At 38.1% G+C, this 21,814-nt stretch overlaps 1 protein-coding gene across 3 annotated transcripts in view; it reads left to right on the top strand.

Moving 5' to 3' along the window:
- PARD3B (par-3 family cell polarity regulator beta) overlaps positions 1–21,814 on the top strand; it is a 1,039,317-nt gene that overhangs the window by 502,817 nt on the left and 514,686 nt on the right. For all 3 annotated transcript variants that reach the window (XM_060152240.1, XM_060152239.1, XM_060152238.1), the window contains exon 5: positions 18,479–18,564. In XM_060152240.1, coding sequence (XP_060008223.1) covers positions 18,479–18,564 — 86 coding nt within the window. The remainder of the gene's footprint in view (positions 1–18,478; positions 18,565–21,814) is intronic.

Here is a 21,814-nt window from a genome sequence, read left to right as displayed (position 1 = left end):
GATAGCTGGAAGAAAAGATACTGAGCAAAAGTTATTGAGCAAAAGTTTCAAAACGGCTTTGCTGCCATGATGGGGTCTTGCTCCCAGTCCTGTCTCTGGTGGAAGGTCCCCACCATGATCAGTAATCTCCAGTCTGGAGGTTTCAGTAGGACAGGTCTCCTTTTCCTAGCTGGCCAAAGCCTGACAAACTCAAGCTTGCAGCCACTCTGGGACCTAGATGGTTTTAAATATTGGTTTAGATCCATTTTATAAATAATGAAAGTCATTTTAAATTACATTATATTAAATAAAATATAAAAGCATATATAAAGAAACATAACCAGCCAGGTACAAGTTGGTGCATTCTCTTTTGCTTCAATTATTTCAATCAATAAATAAAGATTAGCTTTCAATTCTGCTTTAAATTATCTCGCCAGAGATGGCTCTGGCAATGGTTCCAGCTAGCTCTCAGCTTTGAATGCAAAGATAGTGCTATATTCATCTTTGAATCCTACTTTCCACACACCTCCGCCCTGCCACCGCCAAGCCCAGAGCTGGATGAGAAGAGAGTGAATGTCTACCGAATGTAAGCAACACGAAAGACTTAAAAACAAAGTCCTGGAACATGCCTTATTCATGGACAAAGAGGCGTTGCAGACTTAGTTCTCCATCTGATAATTGTAAAGGATTTTTCAACACAGACCTTTGACTTCCTACATTTTGAGAAATTTTTGGAAAGTTTCTACTAAACAGAGCATGTACCTAAATCCCTGTATTGTTTTTCTCTCCCCCTAAAACAAGTCCCTATGGACATGGTTGTGGATTCAACATTTTCTGCAGCCTGTTTTCATAGGGAAGACTTTCATAGTGCAGACCGGCAGAGGGAGTATGCCTGTACTGGCATGAGTGAAATGCATGTGCAAATGAAAAATATTCCTTTAATAGCATTTTCTTTTATCTTTACACTCTCCCAGCCAAGCTTGGAATCTGTGTAGCTTTGCTTCAGTGCATAAGGTACATTTCGAGAATCAAACCTGATTGAAATATATTTCAGTGAGCAAGAAAAACAGTTAAGCTAGAAATTTTTTTGCAATTGCTAAATTATCCCAACTTCCTCAAGTCTTTTTATATTTGCCAGCTTTAGGTGATGGTTTGTAGTTACATGTGAAGCTCTAGTGCCATCAAACTGTCCATTTGGACAGACTTGTATTCTAAATATCTGAGAAGATGCTACAGTTTAAATAGAGAGATTAAATGGAAGAGAAGCAGGTGTTTATAATACCTTTGATCACATGTTTTATGATGGGAGCATGACCTGAAGCAGACCCTTATGGGAGAGTGTGCTGTATTCTTCAGTATCTTCACCCTTTCACTGGTAGACAGCACTATCTTGATGTACTCAAATGGTTTTGACAGATTCAGTAATACAGAAAACCAGGGAAAATCAGATGTAACTGGGTGGGGGAAGTAATCCATTTATAAACTGAAGCAGTCATTATAAACATGTTTGTATCAGTCTTGTATTTGAAAAAAAAATGTGTTTTCCACTTTTCTTTTTAGCACTTCTTGAAATGTGTTATTTGAGTATGAGTAAGAAACATTGAACCTTAAAACAGCAGCTGCAGGATCGCCTTGGTGAACTTCTGAACTTTCACAGTTCTAAGGTGTTTAAAGCAGCCTTTTCATTGAACATATTTGCTTGGGAAGCAGCACACCCACAGGTGTTGGTGTTAGGTTGAAAGATCAACAGAGCCGATGCAGTGCTGATCGTGGCATCAATAGTGGTTTTCATTTTTGGTACCTAAATAAGACTAGTCAGTGCGTCTGTTCAACTCAGATCTCACAAACAGAATGGAATTTCCCCCCTCCCCCCAGCTTTTTTTTTTTTTTTTTTAACTTACAGTTATGTTTTAACTTCCTGATACCAGGTTTAGTCAAGCTTGGTCGCCTTATAATTTTCTTAAAAAACAAACAACACATAACACAAACAAAAAATCCCAGCAGGTAAAATGTGTAATGAGTATGCATTTAAAAAAAATTTATCCAAAAAGATTGTCTTCTCAAATCTAAATCAGAATACTGGCAAATCTTAACAATGAACTCTTAACTCTGCTAATTACTAACAGTAAGGAGGAAAGGAAATATCCAAGAAGATATCACAGAAGAAGAAAAAGAAAAAGAATGAGGTATGGAGGCAGGGTTCTAGTTTTATTTCAAGTAGACTTTACCTCATGTCATATTTTGGTTCCCCAAAAGTTATTTAGAATCAGTATGGGAAGAAAGTATATAATTATATGTCTTTGTGAGAGTTTGCTTTTCAAGGGAAGCTTTCAAAAAAAAAAATTGTTCAAATGAATAATCACCCTTAATTTATCTGTTGAAAAATTTTTATTTTCTTCAGTGGGGACTTACCTGCCTTACTATTTGGTGTCTCTTCACTAAGTTCTGGGATATCTAGGATATTTTGTACCTGGAAAAGACCTTAGAAATCTTCTTGTCCTTATTTTACAGATAATGGAAGAGAGGGTCAGGCGATTAGGTGACATCAACAGGCAAAGCTATGAGAGAACTTCTGTTGGAACCTGTGTCTCCTTTGTCTTAGACCAGAGTTTAATTTTACGACTATACCTTGGTCTGTCTTATTTTTGTTAAACCTATTAAAACCATGCAGCGTCTCCTGAACACATGCCAGATGAGAAGTTGTGGCCAACTCTGAATGTGTCAAGAGTCAGTGGGATTTAACCTGTGAAGTGCATCATTCACAATGGCACGATCTCTGTAAGACAGCCAGCTGGAATATTGTTGACTTTCAGTGTATTTTACAAAATCCAAAATTGTTTAAACTCAGTCCAGTTTTACCCTAGGAGCATTAAGGTAACTTACCCTGTCGCTTAGCAGTGCGTGTTTATATATATGTGTGCACATATACCCCAGAAGCCAAAGTTTTGAGATTAGTTAGTAGATTGATCTAATGAATTGTATTCTCAAAAAATAACTTTTTATTTAAAAAGTAAAATTATTATTAGAAGGGCATCAAGATGGCAGAAGAGTAGGACACAAAGATCACCTTCCTCCCCACAAATACATCAGAAATACATCTACATGTGGAACAACCACTACAGAACACCTACGGAACACTGGCAGAAGACCTCAGACTTCCCAAAAGGCAAGAAACGCCCCACGTACCTGGGTAGGGAAAAGATAAAAGAAAAAACAGAGACAAAAGAATAGGGATGGAACCTGCAACAGTGGGAAGGAGCTGCGAAGGAGGAAAGGTTTCCATACACTAGGAAGGCCTTTCGTGAGTGGAGACTGCGGGTGGCGGAGGGGGAAGCTTCGGCACCGCAGAGGAGAGCAAAGCAACAGGGGTGCGGGGGGCAAAGCAGAGAGATTCCCGCACAGAGGGTCAGGGCCGACCGGCACTCACCAGCCCGAGAGGCTTGTCTGCTCACTTGCTGGGACGGGTGGGGCTGGGAGCTGAGGCTCAGGCTCCGGAGGTCTGATCCCAGGTAGAGGACTGGGGTTGGCGGCGTGAACACAGCCTAAAGGGGCTAGTGCGCCACAGCTGGCCGGGAGGGACTCCGGGAAAATGTCTGGAGCTGCCGAAGAGGCAAGAGACTTTTTCTTCCCTCTTTGTTTCCTGGTGCGCGAGGAGAGGGGATTAAGAGCGCTGCTTAAAGGAGCTCCAGAGACGGGCGCGAGCCGCGGCTAACAGCGCGGACCCCTGAGACGGGCATGAGACGCTAAGGCTGCTGCTGCCGCCACCAAGAAGCCTGTGTGCGAGCACAGGTCACGGTCCACACCTCCCCTCCCGTTAGCCTGTGCAGCCTGCCACTGCCAGGGTCCCGTGATCCACGGACAACTTCCCCGGGAGAACGCACGGCAGCCTCAGGCTGGTGCAATGTCACGGTGGCCTCTGCCGCTGCAGGCTCGCCCCACATCCGCACCCCTCCCTCCTCCCGGCCTGAGTGAGCCAGAACATCCGAATCAGCTGCTCCTTTAACCCCGTCCTGTCCGAGTGAAGAACAGACGTCCTCAGGTGACCTGCACGCAGAGGCGGGGCCATATCCAAAGCTGAACCCTGGGAGCTGTGCGAACAAAGAAGAGAAAGGGAAATCTCTCCCAGCAGCCTCAGGAGCAGCAGATTAAATGTCCACAGTCAGCGTGATGTACCCTGCATCCACCAGAACACAGGCACTAGTCCCCTCCACCAGGAAGCTTACACAACCCACTGAACCAACCTTAGCCACTGAGGACAGACACCAAAAACAACGGAAACTTCGAACCTGCAGCCTGTGAAAAGGAGACCCCAAACACAGTAAGTTAAGCAAAATGAGAAGACAGAAAAACACACAGCAGATGAAGGAGCAAGGCAAAAACGCACCAGAGCAAACAAATGAAGAGGAATAGGTAGTCTACCTAAAAAAGAATTCAGAATAATGCTAGTAAAGATAATCCAAAGTCTTGGAAATAGAATGGAGAAAATACAAGGAACGTTTAACAAGGAACTAGAAGAACTAAAGAGCAAACAAACAGTGATGAACAACACAATAAATGAAATTAAGAATTCGCTAGAAGGGATCAATACCAGAATAACTGAGGCAGAAGAACGGATAAGTGACCTGGAAGATAAAATAGTGGAAATAACTACTGCAGAATAAAGAAAAAAGATTGAAAAGAATTGAGGACGGTCTCAGAGACCTCTGGGACAACGTTAAACGAACCAGCATTTGAAATATACGGGTCCCAGAAAAAGAAGAGAAGACGAAAGGGACTGAGAAAATATTTGAAGAGATTATAGTTGAAAACTTCCCTAATATGGGAAAGGAAATAGTTAATCAAGTCCAGGAAGCACAGAGAGTCCCACACAGGATAAATCCAAGGAGAAACATGCCAAGACATATATTAATCAAACTATCAAAAATTAAATACAAAAAAAAAATTTTAAAGCAGCAAGGGAAAGCAACAATTAACATACAAGGGAATCCCCATAAGATTAACAGCTGATCTTTCAGCAGAAACTCTGCAAGCCAGAAGGGTGTGGCAGGACATATTTAAACTGATGAAGGAAAAAAACCTACAACCAAGATTACTCTACCCAGCAAGGATCCCATTTAGATTTGACAGAGAAATTAAAACCTTTACAGATAAGCGAAAGCTAACAGAATTCAGCACCACCAAACCAGCTTTACAACAAATGTTAAAGGAACTTCTTTAGGCAGGAAACACAAGAGAAGGAAAAGACCTACAATAACAAATGCAAAACAATTAAGAAAATGGTAATAGGAACATACATATCGATAATTACCTTAAATGTAAACGGGTTAAATGCCTCCACCAAAAGGCATAGACTGGCTGAATGGATACCAAAACAAGACCCATACATATGCTGTCTACAAGACACCCACTTCAGACCTAGGGACACATACAGACTGAAAGCGAGGGGATGGAAAAAGATATTCCCTGCAAATGAAAAACAAAAGAAAGCTGGGATAGCAATTCTCGTATCAAACAAAATAGACTTTAAGACAAAGACTATTACAAGAGACAAAGAAGGACACTATGTAATGATCAAGGGATCAATCCAAGAAGAAGATATAACAATTGTAGATATTTATACACCCAACATAGGAGCACCTCAATACATAAAGCAAATACTAACAGCCATAAAGGGGGAAATTGGCAATAATTCATAGTAGGGGACTTTAACACCCCACTTTCACCAATGGACATATCATCCAAAATGAAAATAAATAAGGAAACACAAGCTTTAAATGATACCTTAAACAAGATGGACTTAATTGATATTTATAGCATATTCCATCCCAAAACAACAGAATACACATTCTTCTCAAGTGCTCATAGAACATTCTCCAGGATAGATCATATCTTGGGTCACAAAACAAGCCTTGGTAACTTTAAGAAAATTGAAATCGTATCAAGTATCTTTTCTGACCATAATGCTCTGAGACCAGATATCAATTAGAGGAAAAAATCTGTAAAAAAAAATACACATGGAGGCTAAACAATTCACTATTTAATAACCAAGAGATCACAGAAGAAATCAAAGAGGAAATCAAGAAACACTTAGAAACAAATGACAATGTAAACACAATGACCCAAAACCTATGGGATGCAGCAAAAGCAGTTCTAAGAGGGAAGTTTATAGCAATACAACCCTACCTTAAGAAATAAGAAACAACTTAAACAACCTAACCTTACACCTAGAGCAGTTAGAAAAACAAAACAAAAAAAAAAAACCCCAAAGTTAACAGAGGGAAAGAAATCATAAAGATCAGATCAGAAATAAATAATGAAGGGAACAGCAGCAGAGATCAATAAAACTAAAAGCTGGTTCTTTGAGAAAATAAACAAAATCGATAAACCATTAGCCAGACTTACCAACAAAAAAGGGAGAAGACAAATCAATAGAATTAGAAATGAAAAAGAAGTAACAACTGACACTACAGGAATACAAAGGATAATGAGAGATTACTACAAGCAACTCTATGCCAATAAAGTGGACAACCTGGAAGAAATGGACAAATTCTTAGAAATGCAGAACCTTCCAAGATTGAGCCAGGAAGAAATAGAAAATATGAACAGACGAATCACAAGCAATGAAATTGAAACTGAGATTAAAAATCTTCCAACAAACAAAAGCCCAGGACCAGATGGCTTCACAGGCTAATTCTATCAAACATTTAGAGAAGAGCTAACACCTCTCCTCCTCAAACTCTTCCAAAATATAGCAGTGGGGGGAAAACTCCCAAACTCATTCTACGAGGCCACCATCACCCTGATACCAAAACCAGACAAAGATGTCACAAAAGAAGAAAACTACAGGCCAATATCACTGATGAACATAGATGCAAAATTCCTCAACAGAATACTAGCAAACAGAATCCAGCAGCACATTAAAAGGATCATACACCATGTTCAAGTGGGGTTTATCCCAGGAATGTAAGGATTCTTCAATATACGCAGATCAATCAATGTGATACACCATATTAACAAACTGAAGGAGAAAAACCATATGATCATCTCAATAGATGCAGAGAAAGCTTTTGACAAAATTCAACACCCATTTATGATAAAAACCCTCCAGAAAGTAGGCATAGGGGGAACTTTCCTCAACATAATGAAAGCCATATATGACAAACCCATAGCCAACATTGTCCTCAGTGGTGAAAAACTGAAACCATTTCCACTAAGATCAGGAACAAGACAAGGTTGCCCAGTCTCACCACTGTTATTCAGAATAGTTTTAGAAGTTTTAGCCACAGCAGTCAGAGAAGAAGAAGAAATAAAAGGAATCCAAATCGGAAAAGAAGAAGTAAAGCTGTCACTGTTTGCAGATGACATGATACTATACATAGAGAATTCTAAAGATGCTACCAGAAAACTACTAGAGCTAATCAATGAATTTGGTAAACTAGCAGGATACAAAATTAATGCACAGAAATCTCTTGCATTACTATACGCTAATGATGAAAAATCTGAAAGTGAAATTAAGAAAACACTCCCATTTACCACTGCAACAAACACAATAAAATATCTAGGAATAAACCTACCTAAGGAGAGAAAAGACCTATATTCAGAAAATTATAAGACACTGATGAAAGGAATTAAAGATGATAGAAATAGATGGAGAGATATACCATGTTCTTGGATTGGAAGAATCAACATTGTGAAAATGACTCTACTACCTAGGGCAGTCTACAGATTCAATGTGATTCATTTCGAACTACCACTGGCATTTTTCACAGAACTAGAACAAAAAATTTCACAATTTGTATGGAAACACAAAAGACCCCAAATAGCCAAAGCAATCTTGAGAAAGAAAAATAGACCTGGAAGAATCAGGCTACTTGACTTCAGACTATACTACAAAGCTACAGTAGTCAAGACAATATGGTACTGGCACAAAAACAGAAATATAGATCAATGGAACAGGATAGAAAGCCCAGAGATAAATCCACGCACATATGATCACCTTATCTTTGATATAGGAGGCAAAAATATACAGTGGAGAAAAGACAGCCACTTCAATACGTGGTGCTGGGAAAACTGGGCAGCTACATGTAAAAGAATGAAATTAGAACACTATCTAACACCATACACAAAAGTAAACTCAAAATGGATTAAAGACCTAAATGTAAGGCTAGACACTATCAAACTCTTAGAGGAAAACATAGGCAGAACACTCTATGACATAAATCACAGCAAGATCCTTTTTGACCGACCTCCTAGAGAAATGGAAATAAAAAACAAAAGTAAACAAATGGGACCTAATGAAATTCAAAAGCTTTTGCACAGCAAAGGAAACCATAAACAAGACGAAAAGCCAACCCTCAGAATGGGAGAAAATATTTGCAAATGAAGCAACTGACAAAGGATTAATCTCCAAAATATACAAGCAGCTCATGCAGCTCAATATCAACAAAACAACCCAATCCAAAAATTGGCACAAGACTTAAATAGACATTTCTCCAAAGAAGATATACACATTGCCTGCAAACACATGAAAGAATGCTCAACATCATTAATCATTAAAGAAATGCAAGTCAAAACTACAATGGTTGACATGTATATACACTGATGTGTATAAAACTGATGACTAATAAGAACCTGCTGTTTAAAAAAAAGAAGAAAAAATCTATTAGGTTTATAGACATGTTTGCAATTTAAAAAAATACAAAACACTACTGTTACCTTGGAGAAAAAAAAAACTACAATGAGATATCATCTCACACTGGTCAGAATGGCCATCATCAAAAAATCTACAAACAATAAATGCTGGAGAGGGTGTGGAGAAAAGGGAACTCTCTTGCCCTGTTGGTGGGAATGTAAATTGATACAGCCACTATGGAGAACAGTATGGAGGTTCCTTAAAAAGCTAAAAATAGAACTACCATACGACCCAGCAATCCCACTCCTGGGCATATACCCTGAGAAAACCATAGTTCAAAAAGAGTCACGTACCAAAATGTTCATTGCAGCTCTATTTCCAATAGCCAGAATATGGAAGTAACCTAAGTGTCCATCAGCAAATGAATGGATAAAGCAGGTGTGGCACATATGTACAATGGAATATTACTCAGCCATAAAAAGAAACAAAATTGAGTTATTTGTAGCAAAGTGGATGGACTTAGAGTCAGTCATACAGAGTGAAGTAAGTCAGAAAGAGAAAAACAAATACTGTATGCTAACACACATATATGGAATCCAAAAAAAAAGTCATGAAGAACCTAGGGGCAAGACGGGAATAAAGACACAGACCTACTAGAGAAAGGACTTGAGGATTCGGGGAGAGGGAAGGGCAAGCTGGGACAAAGTGAGAGAGTGGCGTGGACATATATACACTACCAAACATAAAATAGATAGCTAGTGGGAAGCAGCCGCATAGCACAGGGAGATCAGCTCAGTGCTTTGTGACCACCTAGAGGGGTGGGATAGGGAGGGTGGGAGGGAGACACAAGAGGGAAGAGATATGGGGACATATGTATATGTGTAACTGATTCACTTTGTTATAAAGCAGAAACTAACACACCATTTAAAGCAATTATACTCCAATAAAGATGTTAAAATAAATAAATAAAACATAAAAATATTAGAGCTCAATCTCTAGAATAATGACATACTTGATAGTTTTTCATATAAATCCTTTTTAATGCTTCACAATGTAATATTTCTCGCTCGCACCATTTGTCTAAAATCAGCGGCTAAGAGACATCACAAGGTAAATATGTTTAACATGCTTGCATACAAACCTCAGTCTTAGGACACATGGATCCTTGGTCCTTTCTTTGTCCCTTAGTTTCACCTTGAACAAGGCATTAAGCTTTTTTTTTTTTTTTACTTGAGTATGCCCATGTATAAAATTGGAATATGAATGCCTAGAAATTATTTAGGATTGTCATGAATATGTATCTAGTTGTATGTGAACTGTTGTGAGATCTTTGAAATATGGGTAAAGTATATCCAAGACATCATTAGAGTGTTTGTTACTGTCATTGAAAGAAAAAAGAATTCATAAAGAGTTCAGCATAAGATCAGCATTCATTAAGTCAGCAACTATTTACCATGGTACACAGAAAGAGCACTGTATTGAGAATCAAGAATCCTGGATTCTGGCTTTGTCGCTATCACAATAATTTAAAAGACTTGTTACCTCGTCCTTCTGTGTCTCAGTTTCCTTACCTATAAAATGAGTGGACTAGACTAGCTTGTCAGCACCATTCTTTCTAGGGCTTGCTTAGTATTGTTCAGGATATCTGAGGATGTGCACTATTTATTATAAGGCAGTGCCAGTTTCTAGATATATGAATATATTGGGTTGGCCAAAAGGTTCATTCGGCTTTTTCCATAAGATGGCTCTAGTAGCACTTAGTTGTCTTTAATTTCATTCAAAACAGTTTTGTTAGATTGTATGTGACAGCTGTCATATTAGCATGCAGTTAAAAAAAGACATATCAAAATTGGTCCGTTTTTGTGCAGCCATTTTAATATTGAAGATAGAAAAAAAAAGCAACACTTTTGGCATGTTACGCTTTATTATTTCAAGAAAGGTAGAAATGCAACCGACATGCAAAAAAAGATTTGTGCGGTGTATGGAGAAGGTGCTATGACTGATCAAACGTGTCAAAGTGGTTTGCAAAGTTTTGTGCTGGAGATTTCTAGCCGAATGATGCTCCATGGTCGGGTAGCCCAGTTGAAGTTGAGAGCGATCAAATCGAGACATTAATTGAGAGCAATCAACGTTATATCACATGGGAGGGGAGATAGCCGACATAGTCAAAATATCTGAATCAAGCCTTGAAAATCATTTACACCAGCTTGGCTATGTTCATTGCTTTGATGTTTGGTTTCCACATAAGTTAAGCAAAAAAAAAACCTTCTAGACCGTATTTCTGCAAGCAATTCTCTACTTAAATGTAATGAAAACCTTCCATTTGTAAAACAAAGTGTGATGGGCGATGAAAAGTGGATACTGTAGTAATGTGGAATGGAAGAGATCGTGGGGCAAGTGAAATGAACCACCACCAACCACTCCAAAGGCCGGTCTTCATCCAAAGAAGTTGATGTTGTGTATATGGTGGGATTGGAAGGGAGTTCTCTATTATGAACTCCTTCTGGAAAACCAAATGATTAATTCCAACAAGTACTGTTCCCAGTTAGCCCAATTGAAAGCAGCATTTGATGAAAAACGTCCAGAATTAGTCAACAGAAAATGCGTAATCTTCCATCAGGATAACACAAGACCACATGTTTCTCTGATAATCTTCCATCAGGATAACACAAGACCACATGTTTCTCTGATTTCAGACAAAGACTGTTAGAGCTTGGCTGGGAAGTTCTGATTCATCTGCTGTATTCACCAGACATTGCACCCTCGGATTTCCATTTATTTAAGTCTTTACAAAATTCTCTTAATGGAAGAAATTTCAAATCCCTGGAAGACTGTAAAAGGCACTTGGAACAGTTCTTTGCTCAAAAAGATAACAAGTTTTGGGAAGACTGAATTATGAAGTTGCCCGAAAAATGGCAGAAGGTAGTGGAACAAAAGGGTGGATACGTTGTTCAATAAAGTTCTTGGTGAAAATGAAAAATGACTTTTTAGTTAAAAACTAAAGGCACTTTCTGGCCAACCCAATACAACCTAATATACATTTTGTATATATAACATTTACATTTGTTATATATATATAAAATGAATAAACATATCATTTATATAAAACAAGTTATGGACGTGTCAAATTGCTAGGACTGAAACATTTTGGGGTAGGATCTCTGAGGCCAACTGAGATATTTCCCATGGCACGGCATTGCCCAAGGCATGAAGAAAATATATTAGATCAAGCTTAAATAACAGTGCTTGACTACCAAAATGGATGTTCATCTCATGTGTGCGTATCAGATACAACTTGTTTTTACTTTAGTACAGATATTCGTGTTCTAAAAAGTCAAAACAAATATTCTGAAATTATGCCCAGAATTTTATTTTATCATTTGCATGATGTTTATGTATGAGCACCACGCACATAACCTAGCATTCAAGTCTTCTCTGTATAATTTTTCTATTACTCTCATTCTAAAATTCATATGCAATTTCAAAGGAAACTTGCAGTTGGCTTTTCAGAATGCAAATCTTGTTATAAAATACACCTGAGTTTTGGAACCATAACTCAATTGTAATTAAAATTTTGTAGGCAAGTGGTTTCAAATGTGGCTAAAATGCATTGGGGTGGGGAATCAAGGCCATATATCTTCACCTGTAAGTCAAAGCGAGCCATCTACAGATAACATCTATTTCAGTTCTCATCTGAGAGATGAAAAACTGAGCAGTAAAGCTGTTTTTAATATTGTTTTATAGCTGTGCATGACTAGGGAATAGTGATGAGAATGTGGGTAACGTTTTCTTCCAAAAAGTTTTACCGTGAGTGTTAAGTTTATTTGGAGATGTATAACTTAATGAGGCTACGTCATGAATACACTTTCCTGTACGAAATCGGTGACTTACATCCACAGTGAACATTGAAACGACAGCCTGGTGCCAACACCAGGATCACACTGGAGAGAGAGGGCTGCCCTGCCTGGTACTTGGCCCCTTCCGTGCAGCCTGTGAACACTTGCTGTCGTGAGCACTCGTGCTAACTAAATGTGAACACCTTTACTTTCCAGCTGCCGCTAATTGGTTTGGGAGTATTTATGTAAGTGTTGATTTTAAAGCTAAAAATAGCACAGTGATGTTTAAATCCAACTCATTCTGGCTGTCAGAAATGCTCCCATGATCCTGAAAGTGTTGCTAAAAATGTTCACGTTTTAAAAATTGTAGTAATTAAACTTGTCTGTTGTGAGAGCCACATATGATACGTTCCCTGCTCTGATAATCAAAGAGGTAAAGGACAAGCTTCTTAAAGATCTCTGCCTGGCTGGCAAGACACGACCTCCTGCTGAACTTTATTAGGGAGCAAAGTATTGTAATGTGAGCAAAAGGAAGAGACAAAGTAAATTTCAACATAGCTTTATAACCTTGTATTCTATGCAACCGATCAGATCTATTTTAAGTTAACATTAAAAATAGAAATTATAATAATTTTACCAATAAGATTAAGCATAGAGCTTGCCAAACCATAGTATTTTCTGGAGACAAATTTGAGGATTTGAAATCACGTAACTAATATTTCTCAAATCTAAACTGAAGAAATATAGTGACTGTTCAGCATCTGTTGTTTATACCCTAGCTCTTCATAATGAAATGATTTTTACCCCTTTATTCCCAAATTTAAAAGTCACCATTTTACAGATTTGGCTCAAAGTTATTCAAATAAGCTATGAGAAAAAATATATATAATTTTTATTTTTAGCTTTGTGTGATTTTGTGACTCTTTTCATCCTGTTATTCAGTGAAGGAAAAGCCTAAGCGCTCTTAAATTATGGCATATCATTTATTTGGTAATTTTTGGGAAAAGTGATTTTTATGGACCCTGTCAAGAAATAAGCTGTCTTTGTCTAAGTCTTGAAGCACTGCACTGCTACACTATTGTTGAAGTCAATTGGGAATTGGCTTTGTGTCCTTGTAGGATGTCCTAAGCATCTGTCTGCCTGCCCCATCTCTAGAGAATATCAAAGAATTCTTTTACTTCAATATATAGAAATGATTTTGGCAAGTGACAAACACTGCCCATTAGTTGAGGTAATAAACTATAGTTACTACCCTTTTTTTTTTTTTTTTTTTTTTTTTTTTTTTTTTTTTTGCGGTACGCGGGCCTGTTGTGGCCTCTCCCGTTGCGGAGCACAGGCTCCAGACGCGCAGGCTCAGCGGCCATGGCTCATGGGCCCAGCCGCTCCACGGCATGTGGGATCTTCCCAGACTTGGGTTACGTACCTGTGTCCCCTGCATCGGCAGGCGGACTCTCAACCACTGCGCCACCAGGGAAGCTTTTTTTTTTTTTTAACTACCGTTTTTGATAACTGTGGCAAGCAGAGTTTTTGATGCAGCTTTTAAAATAGTAGAAGTTTTGTCTTCGACACATAAGTCTGTGAATGTGTGTTTTTTCTTTAAGTCTGTAGTGATTGACATGATTGCTATACAAGTGTAGTCAATTCAGAATTACCCTTGAGCAGATTATCACATTGCAATTGGGCCAGTATTGCTTTCAAATTCTAATTGACATTTTCATATACTCGGAGCATTAGGTACTTCGTTGACATAAATAAAACCTTTACTTACTATCTAACCAGAACTAGAAAAAAATTCCTTTGAACCTTGCGGAACGTTGATTTGAACCAGAAGATATGTTGTTTTCTTACCTTGGCATGGGATCAACAAGAAAATTACAGTTGGAGTACGGAGCAGAGTCAAAAATACAGTTAAAACCTTATAACAAACATCCCAGTTTTTTCTTTGACATCCCGAGGATGTATGTCCATGTAGTATTACAAAGCCAAAAAAGAATCTTTGTTTTAATAACTGCCACTGTTAACTGTTCATAGACTAGACTTATTTTGTTAAGATGGTAATACTCTCTAAATTAAGCTACAGATTCAATGTGATCCTTATCAAAATCCAGCTAGCACTTTTGCAAAACTTGATGCTCAGATTCTAAAATTCATATGAAAATGCAAAGAACCCAGAATAGTCAGAACAAACTTAAAAAAATAATTGGAGAATTCTTACTTCCTGATTCCAAAACTTAGTACAAAGCTACAGTAATCAAGACTGTGTAGTACTGGCAAAAGGATACAAATACAGATCAATAGAATAAAATTGAGAGTCCAGAAATAAACCCTTGCATTTTTGGTCAATTGAGTTTTGGTAAGGGTGTTAATACAACTCAGTGCAGAAAGAATAGTCTTTTCAACAGATGGTGCTGGTACAACTAAATATCCACATGTGAAGAATGAAGTCGGACCCCCTACCTCACACAGTGTACAAAAATTAACTAGAAATGGTGATAGGCCTAAATGTAAGAGCTGACACTGTAAAACACTTAGGAAAACATATAGGAGTAAATCCTTGTGACCTCGTGTTAGGCAGTATTTCTTAGATATGACACCAAAACACAAGGAACTAAAGAAAAAATAAATAGAACTTCATTAAAATTAGAAACTTTTGTGCTTCAAAGGGCCTATCAAGATAGTGAAAACACAGCCCGTAGAATGGGAGAAGATTTGGAAATCGTATACGTAAGGAATTTGTATATGGAATGTTTAGGAAACTCTTACAACTCAATAATAAAAATACAAATAATTAGGCATTTCTTCAAAGAAGATATACAAATGTCCAACAGTCTCATGACTAGTAGCTCAGCATCATTAATCATTAGGGAAATGCAAATCATTAGTCATTAGGTATATGCAAAACAAAAACCACTTTACACCCACTATGATGGCTAAATTGTTTTTAAAAAAAGGAAAATAACAAGTGTTGGTGAGGATTTTGAGAAATCGGAACCCTCATATGTTACTGATGGGAATGCAAAATTGTGCAGATGTTTTGGAAATACTATAGCAGTCCCTCAAAATGTTAAACATAGAGTTAAGATATGGCCTAACAATTCCACTCCTAGGTGTATACCTGAGAGAAATGAAAAACATCTGTCCATGCAAGAATTTCTCATTCTTAGCATTATTTCACAATTGAACACTTTCAAATATTCGTGGCAGCATAGTTCATAATCATAAGCAAAAGTGGAAACAACCCAAATGCCCATAGAGTGATGCATGGGTAAACAGAATGTGGTACATCCATACAGTGGAATATTATTTGACCAAAAAATGGAATGAAATACTGATACATGCCACAACATGGGAGGGTCTTAAGAACATCATGTTAAGTGATAGAAGCCACATATCTTATGATTCTGTTTATATAAAATGTTCAGAATAGGTAAATCCTTGTCGACATGGCTTCCCTGGTGGCGCAGTGGTTAAGAAGCCACCTGCCAATGCAGGGACTGGGTTCGAGCCCTGGCCCGGGAAGATCCCACATGCCGCGGAGCAACTAAGCCCTCACACCACAGTTACTGAGCCTGCGCTCTAGAGCCCGCAAGCCACAACTACTGAGCCTAGAGCCCATGCACCGCAACAAGAGAAGCCACTTCAGTGAGAAGCCCGTGCACCACAACGAAGAGCAACTAGAGGAAGCCTGCGTGCAGCAACAAAGGACCAACCCAGCCATAAACAAACAAATAAATAAATAAATTGTATTTTTAAAAAAATCCTTAGCGACAGAAAGTAAATGATTGCCATGGGCTGTGGGAAGCAGAAAACATGGGGAGTGCTGGCTAATGAGTATGGGGTTTCTTTGCGGGGTTTTGAAATTGTTCTAAAATTACATAGTGGTGATGGTTGCAAAACTCTGTGAATAAGTGAAAAAGGACTGCACTGTACTTTTTCAAAGGGTGGGTTTAATGTTATATAAAGCATATCTTAATGAAGCTTTTATAAGAGAAAAAGTAGTGGATCTTAAAGCTCCAGTTAAGCCTTTAGATGATTGCAGCTGCAGCCCTGCTGACACCTTGACTGCAACCTTATGAGAGATTCTACCCCACAACTGCCCAGCCAAGCCACTTCTAAATCTCTCCCAGAAACTATGGGAGATAATGTTTTTTAGCCATTTAATTTTGAATTTATTGCACAGTATTAGGAAGCTAATAGAATGCCATTCAGCTTATTTACTCATTAACGTTCACTAAATCAATTCTGTGTGTTGTGTGCTTAATGTAGAGAGGACTAGATACAGCCTCACCCTTCACGGAGCTCCCTCTTGTGAGAGAGAGAGATGAGAAAGTCAGTGATTTTGATTTTGACCTAAATGCAGTCATCAAATGTTCTGTCATGTGCAATAGTCACAAGTATGTATATTTTGTTAAATTGTCTCTTCAAGTATTTTTGTAACCTGCCCAACCCTGTGACTTTTCAATGTAAGCACACATCAAGCCCTTCATAATAAGGTGAATGTTTGAAAGCTTTCAAAGACATTCATCTTTTAAGATTTAGTACCTTAAACTAAAAAGCATCCTTCAACTTTTTGGATTTTTTTTTTCTTTCTTTATCCTCATGAAGACGAAAAAGTGAATAAATGTTTTAAATCTAGTGTAGATCAAGTGCTTCCCTAAACTACCAACCCCTAGGTGAAACGTTGCTCTTCAATCTAAAAATGAAATAAGTTTTTTTTAATCAGTTCACAATGACACACTGCTTAAGTTGTGCCTCCCTGTCTTGTTTTCTTCAAAATATTAACCTAATTCCTTTATGTCCAGCCTTTTAACTCATCTGTTGCATTTTTTGGTTGAAATGATACATTTAGATCCATGAATGCTCCATGTAGTTTGTTTCAGTGAAAACTAAGTTTGTAATGAGTGCTATCTGTGACTCTGCTTCTGAAGAGTGATGTGTCTGCAGACTTACTCCGTTAAAGTTCATTCCACCCGGGGAGTGGGAAGGGTGAGCTGGGACGAAGTGAGAGAGTGGCATGGACATATATACACTACCAAATGTAAAATAGATAGCTAGTGGGAAGCAGCCGCATAGCACAGGGAGATCAGCTCGGTGCTTTGTGACCACCTAGAGGGGTGGGATAGAGAGGGTGGGAGGGAGACACAAGAGGGAGGAGATATGGGGATATACATATATGTATAGCTGATTCATTTTGTTATAAAGCAGAAACTAACACACCAATGTAAAGCAATTATACTCCAATAAAGATGTTTAAAAAAAGAAAAAAAAGTTCAAAAGTTCCAAAGCCTAACAGAGAACTAATGTCTTACTAAATGAGAATCTCAAGCGGGCTGGCTTTCTAGAATCCATCTCTCCTCTATGTAACACCCAGTTCAACTTTGCCACCATCCTGGAGTGCAGGACCTCTCTTGCCCTCCTACCTCTCTGCAGTAGAAGAGTGTTTACCATTTTAGAAGTTAAGTGGTTAATTTTAGTTTCTCTGTGCTGAAAATCATCCTCAGAATTAAAGTCTTAAGGCAAAGTAAGAACTCCAGATTTCTTTTCCTGCACTAGTCCTGTCACACTTTTGATAGAAGTGACCTTGCCAGGCAACCTTTTTTTCATGAATTTTGCTTTCTTTATATTTTTAGTGTCACCAGGGAGATGCAAGCAAGTACAGTACATTAAAGCTAATACATCACTACCTGTCAATGGAACCTTCCCTTTGGAACCCCTTTTCCTTGCTGATTTAAAACACTCAGTCCCAAAAGCTTATGGTTGAGTAGCAGGAAGCTAAATGATGTATTCCAAAGCTCTTAACATACTGCCTTGTGTAAATGGCCCGTTTGAGTATTTCAGAAACCAAACGGAAGAGAAAAGAACATTGAAAGCACTGAAAAGATTAACACCTGTTTCCAGTCTTCAAAGAAATTGGAGCACGCTGTATATATCCAGAGTAAAACCATTTACTCTCTCCTGTTGAGACTTTTTATTCAAACCTTCAATTTTATGTGCATAACATCCACATGCTTATGGGTTTGTTTCACTACAGAATTCCACACAGGACTTAGAAGATGAAGTTATGAATGGTGTGCAGACAGAACTCTTGACATCGCCGAAAACAATGGATGCATTGAGGTATATTCTACTTATGTGAATAAGAATATTTTATTTCAATTTAATGTTTGGTTTTTTTTAGATTATAGTTTTTATTTTATAGGAAACATCAAGATAAGTAGAATACTTGAGTGAAACCTAATTCTAAAATTAATTGCTAAATTACTTTTTTCTCTCATTTTCTTTATATGATATGAGAACTTCCTGACAAACATGTATACAAATGAGCCTCAATGCTTCCAGCTCTTCTGCAACCTGGATTTCTTAATTGCTTTTTTCTTCTCTTTGAACAACAAACAGTTTAAAGTGAACATTTCAGCGTTCATCGTGGTGCAGTGTTTTTCTTAGATGTCAGCTCCTTGAATATTACTTGTGTTTTAACAATCTTGTGCCTTGTGTTTTAACAGTCTTGCAATATTTTACTCTATGTGTATAAAAATGAATCCAGCCTATCAACCTGGATTTTTCATGTTTTTAATGTGAGTAACTTATTATACAAAGTTAGTTGCTGTCATGTTTACGGGCACTTGCTTTGCTCTGCGCTAATTTCCAGTTCATCCCTAGCTACTGCCTGGGTTCAAATCCCAGCTCTGCTGCTTATTACTTCTAGGAGCTTAGGCAAGTTGCTCATCCATCTTTGCCTTAGTTTCTAGTCTGTAAAATGGAAATAATATTAAAACCTTCTTCAGAGGGTTAGTATGAAGACAAAATTAGTTATCATGTGTAAAGTACTTTGAACAGTGCCTGAGTCAGAGTAAGTCCTGTTGCTACCACTATCATCAACATCCCCATCATCTTTATTATTATCATCAGCATCATTTTTAAAGTTGCTTCAAAATTTGCACAAGTAATTTCATGTTTAATAGATTGTTGGCTTTAGCCCTGAAAGGTGATGCTTTTGAGACTGATGGTCATTCATTCAGGCAGTCAGCATACTTCTTTCATTCAGTCCAGTTATTAATAGGTGCCAAGCATGTTCCATGGAATTAGCTTAAAAAAAAATGCGTGATCACCTTTTATCATGCTGGTTTACTGTGTGGATTTTCCTCAAGCTTGTAATTTATGGCCATATGACATAGTTACTCTTTATTTAGATTGTGTTTGTTTGATTAATGAGCTGCACAATATTTAAACTTTGGTACAGAAAATCTCCAGGGCACTGTCTTTTTACAAGCTTGATAAGATTGTTTTTGGAGGTAGGCATAATGAATATAATACTCTTACTCTGTTTGCCTTTAATTTCATTTTTTTTAATGTTAGCTTTTTGAAAAGTTTGCTAACATCTTGGCTAAGTATTACGTTGTTATAGAGTTAACAAGTGTTTGGTTTATGGCTGCATGAACAAATTAGCTCAGCTTTCTCCAGATACAAGGAATTCAGAGAAATGAACTATAGGACTTTTAAAAAATAATATTCTTTAATGAAAATACGTATGTATATCTGTATAATTTGATTATCACAAGGGACTTTTTGCATGAGTTTTATTATCACCTTTAGCAGGCTAAGGAGTTGCAATTCAGAGCGATTAACTTCTAGAGACCCAATCTACATTCACCACTCTTGTCTCCAAATCCTTCGACTCCAGTGTTACCTGTTGTGTGCACCTTCACTGATTCCTTAGTGTTTTATTTCATGATGCATAATCAGGGCTAAGAAACCTGATATGGTGAGCACCAGTGTAGGAAAAATCATCTGAAATTAGTTTGAGGCCAAGATCAGAAAGTAGAGTGAATGCAAACTCCATTGCTTGCAGACTGTCAGATGGGGGGAAGATGAGGATTTTAACAGTATGGAATGCAAAGCTGGGGAGGATGGTAGAGGTGGGCAGAGTGGCAGGAAGCTTAGAGATTAAAATTCTAGGACAGGACGTTGGTTCTAGCTGGTATGGGATGAGGAAGAAAGAATGGAAGAAGATTAGGAAGCCACTTACAGCTGAGTTACATCATCAGTTTTCTCCTAAGGCAATGATAGTCTGATACCCCACAGAGCTTGGCCCAAGCATAGGACTTTGGACTCACTTCCATGCAGACGGCATAGACGCTAAGTAAATTACTGCAGAGTCCATCTCAAAATGGCTTCAACCTGTTGTGATGTTTTAATTCCCCTAGCTATTGTTCAAGCCTTTGTTTCTCTCTGTCAGACTAGTGTAATAACCTACTAACTCTGCTCTTAAGTGTCAATCTCTCCTTATTCTCATTGATCCCACATATCACTACTGGATAATATTTTTTTCCTTTTTGAAAATAAATTTATTTATTTGTTTATTTTTTAAAATTTTTCGCTACGTTGGGTCTTTGTTGCTGCGCGCGGGCTTTCTCTAGTTGCGGCGAGCAGGGGCTGCTCTCGGTTGCGGTGCGCGGGCTTCTCATTGTGCTGGCTTGTCTTGTTGCAGAGTACGGGCTCTAGGCACACAGGCTTCAGTAGTTGTGGCACACGGGCTCAGTAGTTGTGGCACACGGGCTTCATTGCTCTGTGGCATGTGGTATCTTCCTGGAGCAGTACTTGAACCCATGTCTTCTGCACTGGCAGGCAGATTCTTAACCACTGTGCCACCAGGGAAGTCCCTGGATAAAATTTTTTAAACCAGAGCATTTATCAAACCATTCCTTAGTTCCAAACTCTTGGATTTATTGAAGTCCTGAGTTTGAACACTACCTTTGTAACTATGGACTATTTATTAAACCTCTTTAAAATATTCTTTTTTTCCTATGGAAAATGGGCAGTTACACTAGCACAATACTAAATGAAAGGCTGGATAAACATTAATTGCTATTGCAATTATCATTATCACACATACTATATTGTAACTATTTGTCATTCTCCCAAACAAGACTATGGATCCTCCGAGGATTCCCGACACCAAGCACAGATCTTGGAACATAATAGCAGCATATTTGTGGAGTGAATGACTGAATGGATAAAACACAGTGCTTCATAAATCATAGGCATAAGTATTAACTGCTCACCCATTATTAACACAAGCATTTATATTTAAAGAAAAATAATATTTAGAGGCAGTTCTCCAAATAGTCTTACAATATATCTTATAATAGTCTTACCATATATTGTAAGACTATCTTACAGTAGTCTTATATGTATCTCTTATGAAGTACTACTCAATGTACTTTGATCCTAAGAAGACAATGAAGCAAGAGGTTTCTATCGGACGTTTCTTTTTTAAAAATAAGATTACTGCTTGGTGTGTACTCCCGTTCATCCACAAGGGTGACCCACTGCTCCTTCTGAGTACTGCTGTGCGGCTGACAGCGTC

The sequence above is a fragment of the Lagenorhynchus albirostris genome, chromosome 6 (genome assembly GCF_949774975.1).
Source record: "Lagenorhynchus albirostris chromosome 6, mLagAlb1.1, whole genome shotgun sequence".
Classification (NCBI taxonomy): domain Eukaryota; kingdom Metazoa; phylum Chordata; class Mammalia; order Artiodactyla; family Delphinidae; genus Lagenorhynchus; species Lagenorhynchus albirostris.
Note: the sequence above shows the minus strand (reverse complement) of the source record. Positions and strands in the feature narration are given on the sequence as shown.